The sequence below is a fragment of the Ascaphus truei genome, chromosome 3 (genome assembly GCF_040206685.1).
Source record: "Ascaphus truei isolate aAscTru1 chromosome 3, aAscTru1.hap1, whole genome shotgun sequence".
Lineage (NCBI taxonomy): Eukaryota > Metazoa > Chordata > Amphibia > Anura > Ascaphidae > Ascaphus > Ascaphus truei.
Window position 1 is genome coordinate 381835672 of NC_134485.1, and position 15999 is coordinate 381851670.

The window sequence follows — 15999 nt, forward strand, 5'->3', positions numbered from 1 at the left end:
TTTGCAGAAAATTTCATTTGACGTAGTTAAAATGTCTGCAGGAACAATATATGTGTAATGGTGATTGTGGGCGTACACGCCCCTGCTGTTTGCTAATTCCGGATGGTGGCTGCAAAGGTTTCTTTCCCACAGAGGGGTCTCTATTGGTGAGTGATGGGGGTTAGGAAACGTATGGGGTATAATAGCTGCTGCACACTGGGTTTATGGTGCCGCTCCCCCTTTGTTTATAAAGCTCCAACATATTCTGTAGAGCAGTACAGTGGGGAAACGGTAGTGACGTTAAGTAGAGGGACAACCAACGCAAACGATACAAAAGGTACTATAAGGGCCTAGTGAGAGCTTACTATTCCTGCCTCTGTACTGTGCACTCATGGACTGTTTTCCCCCTTCTGCTGATCTAAGCCCTACAAACCCAGATCTATTATATTGTACTTCTAAGGTGACCATCTATAGTGCTGCAATTACAAATAGATTTATTGCCATTTGAAGCAAATGCGTTTTTCAGATTTTTTTAATTTTTTTTGGCCATGTTCTATATGGAATATAGTGAGTCGCGGTATGTAGGGTTTCAAGGCAGCCAGATATTGCCATGAAAAGTACTGCAAACAAACCATAAAAATATCAGTAACCACTTCATCCTTCTGCATGTTGGATGGCATAACTATACACGCTCACTTGTAAATGCAGTTTGGAGGGGTCTCGTAGGCATTAAGGCCTTTGTTCCATTCCCAAAGCAATGTTTCTTTTCAGTCGTCAGACAGCTGCAGCACTGGTCTGGTGGCATACGGAGCAATCGGTGTCATGTAATGCCTCTGTCCGGGACCGGTATTGAACGCTATTTGTCCTGTTTTAACTAGTGTTCTTAACCACAAATGTGTATTTTCAATGTCATTGAATGGTAACTGAAATGAATCCTTGCGTTGACAGGACATTCTGCATCCCAGACTAGTATCCCCGCCGGTGTGTACTCAAAGCAAAAGCCCAAGGAAAGAGATGAGCACGTCCTGTTACCCAGTCAGTGCGTCACAAGCAGCGCCACAACGGAAAAGACAGGTGACACCAGGACATCATCCCCTCCGAGACGTGAAAATGATCAAACCTCCACATTAGATAACATTTTAAGTTGTAAGGGTGACCAGCAGAGCATGCGTTCTACCGGTACCCTACATGTGGCTGTGACAGGAGGAAATCCAACGACAGGACCCAACGTGGAATCACAGAAGCCTTTATTAGAGCCGGAGTTTTCACATTCACAAGATGTTGAAATGAAGGATAGATTACCGATAGATGAAGAAAGCGGGGCTATGTCATCAGCCACTGTATTTGGTGACAGGTCACTTTTAAGTGATGCAAGGTTGAAGGAGAAGATCTGTGAAGGGTCAACACTGGAAAACCCAGAACATCCTTTACATGAGATTCAACAAGAGACTAATGAGAGTGGTATAGCTACAAAAGAATGTTTGACTGACTCTCAAAATGTTGATTTATTGGTTTCTGCCGATACCCCAGTGTTTAAAGACTTGAGTCCTCAAAAAGAGAGAGACAAGCAGCTAGATGCAACCAAAACACCAAGTCAAACGTATGCTCAAATGAATGTTATTGTAGATAAACTGCAACACACTGCAAACTCCAGCACCGCTGCTGCACAAGAACCAAAAGCACAACAGACGATACTTGTTACAGCAGCAAATGCAGAAATCGCAACACTTACAGGACTGGTTACAGGAGAGAGTTTTGTAACCCCTATTCTCCCGCATTGCCCATCAGTACCAGCGAGTGGCAGTCTTCCCTCAGAGTTTGCGTGCACGACTGTGGAGTCGGCACCCAGCAGTGGCATCGCTGGGACCACCTACACCAGCCAAGCAAATGCAGATCCATCAAACATAATGTCGCTCAAAATCCTCGTTACCGAGGAGGTGACCGGTGATGCAGAGCTAAGTATTGCAGTTTCAAGCATTAGTGGGGAAAATGTCCCAGCTATAATATCTGCAGCTAAGCCTAAGGATGGTGATGGCACAGGGGTGACTGAGGTCAGCTCTGCACAGGTCGCTGATTCGTCAATGTCAGGAGACCAAAGCCATGTAGTGCCGCAGTCCAAAGATCTGTCGGCAAACGCGGGTCATTTTCAAGCTGACGATAGCTGTACAGTTTACTCGGTTGCTGGGACATCTAATCTCTCCAGTGATGGGGGATTTATACGGCTGATGCCAGCCACAAGCTCGAGCTTTGTACCTTCCAACAGTATTTTCATAGCTACGCGTATGGCTAATAGCAGCGCAGCAAAGTCGTCTAATATAATGATGTTACCCAGCAGCTCTACTCCAATTAGCAGCCAGCAGCAGTCACGCACCCTGCAAACCCCTCCCAGGCGAGGCAATGCCTATACGCTTGGCCAGACCATATCGCCAAAGTTTTCACAAGGTAGGCCTGTCTGTTCTCAATATTTCATGTGTTTTTAATTATTGTTGAAAACATTGTGCTGCGTATCAATGAGGCACTGCAGCTGTAAGTGATGACCAGTATGTGCCTTGTACAGACGCACTTATAGTCCTTGCTACGGTGACGTGACGTCATCCGTCGCCGTTGTAGCAGCGATTTTTTTTTGCTTACAGTGTTAGAGACGGTGAACGGGCGGCGTGGCAGGGGCATGGCCGGGAGTGGTTCGCCCTCATTGGCTGAACCGCTCACTGGGACGCTGAAAACTCAATTTTCATTGACTTCCAGCGATCATGACCAAGCCGTCGCTGCGACGCTCCTACTATAGGTGCGCGCTTCAATACACTTGTTTTGACTCGCAGTCGCCGGGACTATAAGTGCGGCCTAAGAGGGAGCATGTGTACCTCGGAGGTCATGTAGTTCTAGCAGTTCCGGCAAGCCCACGGTCAGCCAGTGAAAGTTCATTTGTAACAGTGATTTGTGCGTTCCTGTTCCTGGTATCTTTTTTTTTTTATATATATATATATATATATATATATATATATACATACGAACAGAAAAAGAGGGTTTGTTGAAAGCACACGAAAAATATGTGAAAGTACAAAATGGATTTTATTAGCAATACAAAATACAAAAATAATATTAAAATATACCTAAACACATACTAAATGAACACTGCTGAACCAAAGAATATACAATAAAAATGTAGGGACCCAAAATATGTAACATGCAAAATACATGGGTATGATAATGCAAATCCAGGGGAAAGTAATTTCCCCTGGAAATGCAATGGAGATCGGCCGATCAGCAACACATGATAATACAAATGACTGAAAAAAACAATATCTACACAAACCCAAGTAAACACAGAAAAAGAGCAACAATGAAAATATAATGAATGAATACCCTAGATACTGTGTAGCCAGAAGGTGGTGGCTAAACCCTGGCAGTTATAATAAAGAGCCAGAGAAAGACAGAAAATATATGTCTAAAATGTGCAGAGGTGGGGTCCCCTCAAAGACTAAAATGGAAACAATGAGTCAGCATAGCAAACAAGGGAGAAAAACATGAGAGAATAACCCCCTAATGCCACAGCTACAGTAGGTGTTACTGATATAAGCTGTGACAGACAAAAATGATAGTGTCCCAAAGGCTACCGTGGAGCAAGGAAATGTCCAGATACTTGCTATGACGCTGCACCAGACATCCAGAGGAGAAGGGAAGTCCAAGTCAGAGGTAAGTAAGAGGTAATGAGAGCCCCCGGCATCCCGCTCACTGTTAGCATCAGGCAGCGATCATACAGCAGTAACAGAGACCGGGCAAAACAGCTTCAGTAGTAAAGCTCCAAACAAGGAGATGGTCAGCACGGTGCAGCGGTGGGACACAGGAAAGAGAGTGGTATAGCTGTGGCATTAGGAGTTATTTTCTCATGTTTTTCTCCCTTGTTTTCTCTGCTGACTCATTGTTTACATTTCAGACTTTGAGGGGACCCCACCTCTGCACATTTTAGACATTTATTTTCTGTTTTTCTCTGGCTCTTTATTACAACTGCCAGGGTTTAGCCACCACCTTCTGGCTACGCAGCATCTAGGGTATTCATTCATTATATTTTCATTGTTGCTCTTTTTTCTGTGTTTACTTGGGTTTGTGTAGATATTGTTTTTTTCAGTCATTTGTATTATCATGTGTTGCTGATCGGCCGATCTCCATTGCATTTCCAGGGGAAATTACTTTCCCCTGGATTTGCATTATCATACCCATGTATTTTGCATGTTACATATTTTGGGTCTCTACATTTTTATTGTGTATTCTTTGGTTCAGCAGTGTTCATTTAGTACGTGTTCAGGTATATTTTAATATTATTTTTGTGTTTTGTATTGCTAATAAAATCCATTTTGTACTTTCACATATTTTTCGTGTGCTTTCAACAAACCCTCTTTTTCTTTTTGTGTTCGTATATCATATTGGGCTGTTAGCACCGCCAGAGGGTAAATTTAACCCCTACATCTGGCCTAGTGATTTATTTTGATTTACGGGGGATGGTTCTGATTGCGGCACCAACTCTGTGTGTTTTATATATATATATATATATATATATATATATATATATATATATATATACACATATACATATACATACATACACCTTTTTGGAGGTTTTATATATATATGATGAGCACAAAACACTTGTGCGTTTTGAGTCACGCTATCCAATAGGTTCCGATGCTTTGTAACCTGTTGTGTATCTATTTCAAATGGCTAGAATTAGTTATGAAGGATTTATTGCTGATTATTTTGCATTATTGGGTGTATTTGTCTATTCTTCTATGAAATATACCTCGCAACGTTCCGCACATTGCACTGCGAGGGTTGCAGGACCTTCCTGCAGTGAAGGTTTAATGAATCTCGGGCGTATTTACAGGTGCAGCACATATAAAATGTTTTGCTGACCGCGGCGATCCCAGTGCCACCATTCACTTATTTTAATCTGCTGTGATTTGCCCGGAGAGGGGACCACAGCTGTCTGTGGTCATACATACAGTTAAATGAGCTTTATCTGTATATGCACCAACAGGCAGAGTGGGAGCGTCTTGATTAGCATGCCATGCTATACACACTGTTAGGTCTACACCTATTTATACATTACAGACTGATTCATTACCAAGTCTAAAATAAGTATTTGTATTGTAGGATCTACTATTATACTTGCATCTGCTGTCCAGCCTATGCTCCAGGGTGTGATGGGCATGTTCCCTATGTCAGTAGTCGGTCAAAGTGGTAAAACATTCACAGCACCTTCTCATCAGGTAAGGGAACAGTGTTGACTTTAAACTGCATTAAACCTAATTTATCTGACGTGACGCCTTCCTCCTAAAAGTTTACGGGTTGATGTGATAAGCCAGGAGTATAGCAACATGCTTGCAGCCATCCAAACAGTGTTTGATTTAAAACAGAGACCTAGAAAACATTATGGGCTTCTGTAAATAACTTCTGCTTCTGGTCCCCACTGCCTTTAAAACAAGCCGCTTATGAGACCACACACCAGTTTGGTTACATACTGTTATCTAGTATGGATAGCAGCCCTTTATTGGACCAAATGAAATCCAGAAGATAATAGGAACAATGTGATTATTTCGATAGCCGCAGAAAGAGCTTTTGATAATGTTAGATGGGAATTCTTTTTTTGATATACTTCAAAGAATGGGAATATCGGGCATGTTTCTTAACATGATTAGAACTATGTATGAGGGTCCAAAGGCACGGATCGTGGCAGCAGGAATACTCTCCCAGGAATACAATTTATACAGAGGAACAAGGCAAGGGTGTCTCTTGTCACCACTGCTATTCAACAGAGCAAGACGGTTTCAACACATCTTTACAATTTTCCATGTTTAAATTATACTTAAAAGTAAAAAGGACTTCCTAGAAATAAAGGACTTCCCAGAAATAACAGAGATTGACTCTTTGCTGGTAGGATTGGGTAGAACCAGGAAAATAATATTAGAGACATGGAAGGAATTACAATTTAAATTACTACATAGACCATATTATGTGTTTGATATCCAATATAAACAGATAGATAGATAGATAGATAGATAGAAAAAGACAAAAATAAATGCCAAAATGTCTGCTTATTAAAGCGGATCTAAAACACTGCCTATGGGAATGCCCATGTATATCTGATTTCTGGAACCAGGTTCTAATATATATATACATGGCATGACAAAAGTGGTAACTGTGAAGGAACCTCTCCCGGTTTTATTTGGGAACATGGAGGGGTGGAAAGAAGTTAATGGGGACTCGGGAATCCCAAGGATTGCAGAAATTATACTCCTGCCAGCTAGAAAGTCTACAATGGGTGAAATGGGACCCACCAAATTTGGAAACAGTTAAAACATATCTCACTCAGCTAATGACCTTAGATAAAATGGAAACGGAGACCAATAAGGAGTAAAAATTGAGAATTTTTTTACAAAATGGGAACCCTATATTGACTCCCTACCACAGAGTGAAAAAGACAAAATATATCAGGCTTTCCCGCACACATCCTGGAGTCTCTTGCGGCAAATTGCACAAGGTCATAGATGAGGCAAACAGAGGGAGAAAAGAAAGGAAGCAGGTTAAAGGGTAATCAAGACAGGAGAACAGTATATCCGAACCTAACGTCTGTAATATGTGTCTGACTCAAGTTATGTTTTGTACATCTGTGAGTTCATAATTTAATTTCAAAATTGTGTATTTTTGTGTTTAAAAGAAAGTAAAAAGGTATAAATCAGATACTCCAGCTTAAGTATATCTTAAACATGTAAAATTGTAAAGATATGTTGAAATCTGTTATGTTTACCAGCAAGGTTAAAAAAAAATCAATTAAAAGAACGAGGAGAAAAAAAGATAATTTAAACAATATTTCTAGAAAGGCAGCCAAATCTATATCTTGTGTCCATGTGGTTGAAGTGTTTTCAATTCGTGTATCCAATAGGATTCTGTCTTGCGCTATTGGAGTAATCGATCACCTCCTCTCATGTGTAGTGACGAGTTCAATCCCCTTAATTTCTAATCCTGTGGTTTCTTTCTTATGATGTTCTAAAAAGTGCCCTGACATTCCATGTTATTGGAGACCAGACAGACTATTCCTCCTGTGTTCCAGAAAGTGTGTTTTCAGTGGTCTGATGGCACATTCCACGTGCTGTTAGTTAAACAAAAAAACACTCTTTAAAAATTTAAAAAAAAATGTATTATACAATTTTCATCTTTGTGTTTTTTCCCATAGGTTTTGCATGTTCCTGTGTCCAAAGGGGGGGTTCCTAAACTACCCTTACCTCCAATATCTCAGAAACCTTCAGGATCAAGAAGTCTAATAAACACAGGTATCTATTCAAAAAGACGAGAAGCGTCATGCAGAAACGCTAATTATACCCGGTTTTTCTGGTGGTGCTTGTGGCATATTGCAAGTTGAAGCTCCCTCCAGCACCAAGGATGTTAAAATAATACGTCAAATACTAAAACTGCTGTCAAATAGGAATCTCGAGGTGTAATCTCCCAGCAAGCTCTTTCCCTAGGCATGGGGTAGCCAACGCCAGTCCTCAGAAGCTACCAACAGGTCTGGTTTTCAGGACATCCCTGCTTCAGCACAGATGGCTCCGTCTTCGACTGAGCCACTGATTTGTCAGCTGTGCTGAAGCAGGGATATCATGAAAACCTGACCTGTTTGTAGATTTCGAGGACTGGAGTTGGCTACCCCTGCCCTAGACCAGGGGTGCGCAAACTTGGGGGTGGGTGCAACATTTTCTAAGGGGAGTTCCGAACCAAGGCCCGCGCTTACAGACACCCCTTGCTCTTCCCCACAACATTGAAACTGATTGCCGGTGGAGAGCGCAGGGTCTCTGTAACTGCCTCTTCCCTTCTCTCCGGCTTCTCCTCCTGCATCTTCTCATGGAGACGAAGCGCAGTCACATAGCGACGCGTTGCCATGACAATGCGACGTCGCAGAGATGAGGCGATTCCAGAGAGCAGGTCGGGCACTAATTACATGACGGAAAAGTGGGGAACAATGTAAAAAGTTTGTTCCCCCCCATGCCCTAGACCTTTCAGTTTGGTCTTCTCAACAGAGATGAACGCCAATAGATGTATCTAATAGATGTATTTTTGAAAGTCCGGTCATAGGCTCTATTCTGTTCATATATTTAGAAGATAGATACAAATGGCGTCTTGCTCAGCTTAAGTTAAACAGCGTAGTATTATAAGGGAGGTGCACACCGCGATATGACTATTACACATATGTACTTGAAATAAAAGAAACCCCTCTATTATAGCACTTAGCTCCCTGGTTCCAGATGACTAGTGAGTTACTTGGAACGTAACGTTTATTAAATTCATATAAAATAATGTATCTAATAAAAAAGCAGCGATAAAGTGAATTAACAAGGAATGCGGTGACATGGCGTGTACTAGCGTTTATTTGTTTGCCTGCAAAGTAATTTCTTTACTTGTATTAAAAGTACATGTAACATCTTGCTTTATGAATATCAATTCCGCCTCCAGTTATTTGATTATTATTGTTGACAACACCTTCAAGTTTCTAGGTTCATGTCCATGAGAACGTAATGGACAATGATAGTTTTACACTTTCTATTTCAGGGAAACTGTCCACTACGCCAGCGGCTGATTCTTTGAGTCGACCAAGTTCTCGTGTGCAAAGGTTAGGGCTTTACTTCATGTTGTAACATCTTATGTCTTTAAATAATGTCTAGAATCTCACTCGCGTATGTTACCCTCAATGACCTTGCATCACCTCCAGCTGGAGATAGGACACAGGTCAGCTGCTTTACAATAGTCCTGCATAAAGGTGCACCGTTTCTCCTATTCCCTCTGTTGTCTGTGTCCTACCACCTAAGAGGTGGCCATTTTTTTACATTTCACGTTTTATTTAGTTTTGAGATGCTTGTAGTGCCGTAATAATGTGTAATTCATCCATGGTCTGCAGACTGCCGCACCGTTCCCACCCAGGCAATAAGACTGCTCTCATTGTTGCTTGCTGCCCCCAAGTATAATCTGGGATAAGACACTGGGAATTAGATCTGTTATTTCAGATCTGTGTAATGATTAGTCCGAATCATGGACAGTTACTTTGCTCCCCCTTATTTACCTCTGCTCGCTCACTTGCACTTTTGCCCCATCCCTATCTCCGCCACATTCTCTCCTAAACTCTCCTTTCCCATTCTCGACGGACATCTTTCTCATTTTGTAGCCATCTACTCCATCGACTTCTCACATCACATCCCCATCGCTCAGTCCAGCAACTACTATGCAGTGACATATCCCCCTAATCCTGGCCCTATCCACATACCGATCCCTTTCACGTACTGCACCCTACCCCAAAGTCTCCTCACCTCTCACTGCCAATCACCCCAACCTCATCCCCATTTCACCTCTTCTTTCCCTTTTCCTGTGTATATAACTCACCATCTGTCTGCACCAAATTGACTGCAATCCATGACTCCTTTCCAACACTCTCAACCTCCTAGCCATTATAGAAACCTGGCTCACCCCCCTCAGACCCCGCCTCTCCTGCTGCACTCCCCATGGTGGTCTCTTCCTCAGCCACACCCCAGAGAATAGACAGGGCGGAGGAATGGGTGTCCTACTTTCCCCATGCTTCACATCATACCCCCCTTTCCCCTCCCTCCCTAACTCCCCTTTGTAACCCCTCTCTCATCTCTTACATTCCTGTCTTCCTTTAAACCATGCACTCATCACACCCATTCTAAAGAAACTGTCTCTTCATCCAGCCGCTCTGTCTAACTTCCGCCCTCTCTCTCGTCTCCCCTCTGCCTCCAAGCTACTTAAGCGGCTTTACAACCGTCTGGTTCCCTTTCTCTCCTGCAACTCCCTGTCTGACTCTTTTCAATCTAGTTTCCATCCTCTACCCTCCACAAGACGGCACTAACAAAAATGGCCGAACACCTACTCACAGCTATGTGTTGGGGTGCTTTCTACTCACTAATTCTAATGGATCTCTCTGCTGCATTGGGACACAGGTGATCACCCCCTTCTCCAGCACACTGTCCACTCTGTTGGCCTCTGTGATGCGGCCCTCTCCTGGTTCAAGTCCTACCTACCCAACCACTCTCTTAGTGTTTCCTTCCCTGGTGTCTCCTCCTCTTCACTCCTTCTTTTTTGTCAATGCCCCAAAATGCTTTATACCTCTTCTCTTGGTGAACTAATATAATATTTTGTCTTTTAGTATCATCTCTGATGTCACCCTAATCTATCTCTCCTTCCCTGATCTCTTCCCCCTCTCTTTTGTCCCATGCCACCAACTGTCTCTTTGCAATCACCTCCTGGATGTCTTGCCATTACCTGAAGCTTAACATGTCCAAAACAGAACTAATGATCTTTCCCACTTTCACTGTCACCCCTACACCCAAACTCTCCCTCACTGTCAACACACGAAACCCGCTGTCTAGGGGTCATCTTTGACTCTGCCCTCTCCTTCATTCCTCATATTCAAAACACTTCCAAATGGAATCCATCAGATGAGTCATAAATGTCATGGAGAAAGGGAATTTCCTATTGTCAAAAAACCTGAGGAATGTTTATTTATATGTACCAAATTGTCCATGTCATTAAAAAAAAAATACATGGGGGGATCTGTGTATCCAAGTCGAAAATGGATCAGGACAGCAAGTCTTATTAGAGTTAATATAGGGTTATGAATAAGGAAGCCCCTCTAAGAATCAAAGCACGCTCGACAAAGTCCATGGCAGCATCCAGGACATATAAGGTGCAAATGACAGCAGAGCAACTATGCAAAGTGGCAACTTGGATATCGCTACACACACGTTTACCCATCATTATACGTTTATAGTTCAGGCATCCGCACAACATGGCTTTGGGAGGAAGGTGCTCCGAGCTGTCATAAACAAATCTCTTCCAACCCTATGTCTTCTTCGGGACGTCCTGAAGTTGGGGCACTGTCATGGAGGATGCAAAAGAACAGAATTTTTTTTTTGTTAACGATAAGTTATTTTATTGTAGTCTCTGTTGTTCCTCCCTGCTTCCCCCCATTACAAATCAGCTGACTTGTATCCTACTGTGAGCTTAGAGTTGCCCAATACCCAAAGCAGAGATGCGCAAACTTCCTGAGCTTGCGCCCCCATGCCTGGCAGCCGCAGCGTTCGTGCGCCTTCGCCCCCCCCCCCCCCCCCCCCCCCCACCTCTCCAAGGACCCGGCGTCAAATGACCAAATGGTGACACGTCACATTACCAAAATGCTGCTGCGTTGCCATGGTGACGTGTTGCTGAAGAGCCGGCAGAGAGCAGGAAAGGCCTCACGCCTCCCCATATAATTTAGATGCCTTGGGGAAGAGCTCGGGACCTGTGTAACTGTCGCTCCCCCCTTTGAAATTCTTGCGCGCCTCCCCAATTTGCGCACCCCTGGCCTATAGCGATGCACTGTGCAGTCCCTACATGAATGAGAGATTTTATCAGTAAGGGATAAAGAAAAAAACCTTTCCGTCTTGTTTGGAATAGATGTGTTGGTATGTTAGACTGAGCTGCCTGCATTCAAATATTTTTTTTTCTTTTTACAGAGCGGAGAATGCAAAAAAACCCGTTGGTTCAGAGATGCAAAACAAACCTGAAGAGAAGTCCCTACCAGACACCACAAATCTTGGTGTTAAAGTAGTTGAAACCCATAAAAGGGTGCTGTGCTTTGATGGATCAGCAACATTTGCCGGTACATCAACTAGCCAGCCACTATGTAACTCAGCCCCAGCTGAAAATAAGGACAAGAATGAGATTATATATAGTCTGGGGTCCTCTGCTGGAGCTTGTTCTTCATCAAAAGTGAATCTGCCTAAAGACAATAGAAAAGCCGAAAAATGTGCCTCTTCCACAACGGGAAACCCCTCCAGGTCGGATAATGTAGCCTCTCCGATGCCAATTTCCGCAACTTCTAAGGATACTGCAGCAGAGAAGAGGCCTACACCTGCAGGACCTTCTGTTGATGTTCTCAGCAGGGCTGTTGCCAACAAAGAAAATGTGCTCAAAAAGGAAACTGAAAAGCAAGGACCACCAGACCTGAGCAAGAAAGAGGCCAACCAAGAAAGTGCAGAGGGATGTTACGAGAGAACCAAACAGCCAGTGCAGGAAACCAGTAAAAAGCAATTGGCACTGCCAAACATTCTTCGGAAAAAGTCTAAGAACTTACCTGCAGAAAGAACTTACTTGACAAGTCCTTTAACTAAGCAAGCAAGTGACATTTTACAGGGTATGCAGTTTCACAGTCCTACTTCAAAACAATCTTTTGGGGGAGATCTGCCTATTCCACGAACCCCGGGCTCAGGAATGGACGAAAGCCTGGCCGATGATCCCTCTGACCACCTAAGGACGCCGACATGTAAGCGCTACTGTGACGATGGAGGTACCCCCAAGCCCATGTTGCCTCCACCTACCCCTGAATTACCAGCCTGTAGCCCTGCCAGCGAAACTGGTAGCGAGAACAGCGTCAGCATGGCTGCCCACACACTAATGATATTATCACGGGCAACTATTGCACAGACTGGTGGCAGCACACCATTAAAGGACAACACCCAACAATTAAAAGCTTCCAAGAGCACGTCAAAAAAGAGAAAGCTGGAGGACGCTGAAGAATATGAGAGGCGCTCACATAAAAAAGATCTGCATAACCCCACAGCTATGCTGAAAAAGAAAAGATTCAAGGTGAGAAGAGGCACTGGTGATGGGTATTTATTCTTTTTCTATTAACTACATTCACTCTGACTTTAAGGAAAAACATGAAGTTCCAGTTTTTCCAAAGAAGGGACGTGCTGTGTATTTATCGCACAGGCTTCCTTACCTCACACTGTTAAATCAGGTTTTAAAGATAACTTTAATATACCATATTTGTATGATATCCAGTTGTACCCTTTCCCACCTCATGTGCTCCTATTTCGACAGATCAGACTAATTTCATTGGTATCACCAAATATGCTGTTGATGTGTACATCACATTAACTGGTTTTGATGGCTTTCAGTGTTCATTTTCACAGGTTCTTTGCAATATATCATGTAACCCACTATATACACTATGCTGCTCTCATACTCGCCCGCCTCTAACCTAAAAACGTACTTTTACTTTTGCCCATGATCTCCCACAAAAGCATATATTGTAAGCAGTATACATGGACATTGGTTTAAATAAATGGAAAAAAGGAAAGAAGGAAAAGACTGGGGCGCTCCCTATTTATTCTAGCTAGTAATAACGCCTATAGGATAAGGTATAACCAAAAAAGGGAAAGTGTGTACTTGCCCTTGTTGTTTTCTGCAGCTGGACCAGTTGAGAAGATAAAGCCCGACATCTTCTTATAGCAGCAGTGAAGATAGTGGATTGGTCAGCGCACGGGATTTTGCTCAGAATTTGAGAGAAAAGATAAAATACACAGAATCAATGTATTAAACAGACATGTGTGGACAGTGGATTAGCAAATGTGAAAATATTTAGGTATTGAAATATATGTAATAAAAATGATGTAATAAAAATTGTGGTGGTATTAATATATCAAATCTATATATCTACATAAATCTATATAAATATATGATAAAAATGCAATACTCCCAGTAAAGCGTGTACTGGGACTGTAGGGAAGGGGAAGGAATGGGGGTGGGGAACGAAAGCTAATGCTATATATAGACTTACACAGTCTAATGTTTAGGAAAGAATAATGGAGTGATGTCAATCAGCTCACACTGCCTTGTGTGCAGTTCCTCCCTCAGAGAGTACTGCCAGACTGCGGCGAATCAGTCAACTTGTTACTCACTTTCCCTCTCAATGGAGGCAGTATGTGAGTTGCTTCTCTCCCAGGTGCCCAAATTGCAAGAAATGGGCAAGTCTGGGTAAGTAGCAAATAAGATTTATTACATAAATGCACAGTATAAAACCAGGTCTCCATATTGTTTGTTCTATCATATTGATGGTTTGTGTGGTGTCTCTGAGATAGGACCTCATCCCCACGACGTAGGGTTGCAAAGAGATGTCTGTATACTCTGATAGTCATGAGGTGAGGGAACCTATCCCTGAAATGATGGGTCGTCCTGGTGGAGCTGTCAGACTTTTGTGGATTTTTGGCAAGAAGTAGAAAATGGGCAAATTGGTCTGCCTATAAAGAGGGAGGACATAGAGCATCCGGCAGGAACCTGACGAAGCATCACTGCGAAACACGTAGTTCCCTGCCGGAGCCTATTGAGTGAGGGACCCAGCCAGCCTGCTGACATCCGGAAAGATTCCTTCTTCCGGTCCCGCCGTCGGACGCGGTAGCGGGAGCCCCACTGGAGGGAAGGACTCCACCGGATCGATCGGGCTTACACTGGGTTGTTTTTAAACTTTATGTGAGTGTTACTACTTCTTGTTTTTCTGATGTAATAAATCTTATTTGCTACTTACCCAGACTTGCCCATTTCTTGCAATTTGGGCACCTGGGAGAGAAGCAACTCACATACTGCCTCCATTGAGAGGGAAAGTGAGTAACAAGTTGACTGATTCGCCGCAGTCTGGCAGTACTCTCTGAGGGAGGAACTGCACACAAGGCAGTGTGAGCTGATTGACATCACTCCATTATTCTTTCCTAAACATTAGACTGTGTAAGTCTATATATAGCATTAGCTTTCGTTCCCCACCCCCATTCCTTCCCCTTCCCTACAGTCCCAGTACACGCTTTACTGGGAGTATTGCATTTTTATCATATATTTATATAGATTTATGTAGATATATATATTTGATGTATTAATACCACCACAATTTTTATTACATATATTTCAATACCTAAATATTTTCACATTTGCTAATCCACTGTCCACACATGTCTGTTTAATACATTGATTCTGTGTATTTTCTCTTTTCTCCCAAATTCTGAGCAAAATCCCGTGCGCTGACCAATCCACTATCTTAAATAAATGGAAACATGGTCCTAATAAAATGTTTTTATAGTCGGGGTTAAAATGTTTGACAGCCCTGGATTACAGGGTCATAACACTTTTTTTTTTTGCTTGTCTGTACATTTCCTTTCTATTATTCCTGATCCTCGTGTTCAGGGTTACACAATGCAGAAAAAGGAATTTTGCCATATGTACTGTAGTAATGTATTCCACAAAAAGATGTTTATAGCAACTTAAAGACTAGAGTTTAAGGCCAGGATTCACTAAGAGCCAATGCAGGGTACCAGATCCTGAACTGGTGTTGACACCAGATCAGGGTGCGAAACACCACATTGGCACTTAGTGAATGTCCCCCCAAAATGTTTTCTGGCCGGATATCACATTCAAGACCCAGAGTGAATGTACACTACTGATGCATGTAATGGGTTAAAACTGTGTATGAGACACGTTTTGCCTTACAAAATAAGTGTAAGTAACTTTGTGGGTTCACTAAAAGTGTTCCACTTCTCTTCCTATACAGAAACATCGAAAGAAAATCCTGGATTCGTTTCCAACCGGAATGGACGTGGACAAATTCCTAATGTCGCTACATTATGACGAATAGTTTGAGTGCAAGGATATGCATAAAAATGAAGACTAGTGTGAAAAGAGAAAATCATTGAGTCCGCGTTCCATCTTATAGCAAAAAATCATGCTATACATGCGTTTGTAAATAGACCTGCAGTGTGTATGGGTCACTCATGTTTTGTAATATATTTCTGGGCACTTATAATGTTGTTGAGCTAATATGTTTAGAGAGCTGAGCCTGAAGTTTGGAGAGCTGTACATATTGGATATTGAAGTATGTGAAGCAGATGTGGATAAAAAAATAATAATAATTTTAACAACATCCCTTTTTGTACCACCAAGTGGTTCAAACGTGAATACTCGAAGATATTTTTGTTCTATAAAAATAATAGATACTTTTTTGGGAAGTCCAGCAGTGGGAATGGGTTTGAAAGTAACCTCTTTGTATTAAAAAAAAAAAAAAAACCTAACTGAGTTATATGTTCAATTATTTAAATAATACACATGTAAAAAAAAATAAAAGTTTTAATTTTCATTGAACTTTCCTTTTATTAAAGATGG

At 42.3% G+C, this 15999-nt stretch overlaps 1 protein-coding gene across 2 annotated transcripts in view; it reads left to right on the plus strand.

Moving 5' to 3' along the window:
- NPAT (nuclear protein, coactivator of histone transcription) overlaps window positions 1–15973 on the plus strand; it is a 76647-nt gene extending 60674 nt beyond the window's left edge. For both annotated transcript variants that reach the window (XM_075592360.1, XM_075592359.1), the window contains 6 exons: window positions 928–2421; window positions 5128–5243; window positions 7208–7304; window positions 8575–8635; window positions 11529–12660; window positions 15392–15973. In XM_075592360.1, coding sequence (XP_075448475.1) covers window positions 928–2421; window positions 5128–5243; window positions 7208–7304; window positions 8575–8635; window positions 11529–12660; window positions 15392–15475 — 2984 coding nt within the window. In that variant the 3' untranslated portion in view covers window positions 15476–15973. The remainder of the gene's footprint in view (window positions 1–927; window positions 2422–5127; window positions 5244–7207; window positions 7305–8574; window positions 8636–11528; window positions 12661–15391) is intronic.
- The last annotated feature ends 26 nt before the right edge of the window (window positions 15974–15999 follow it).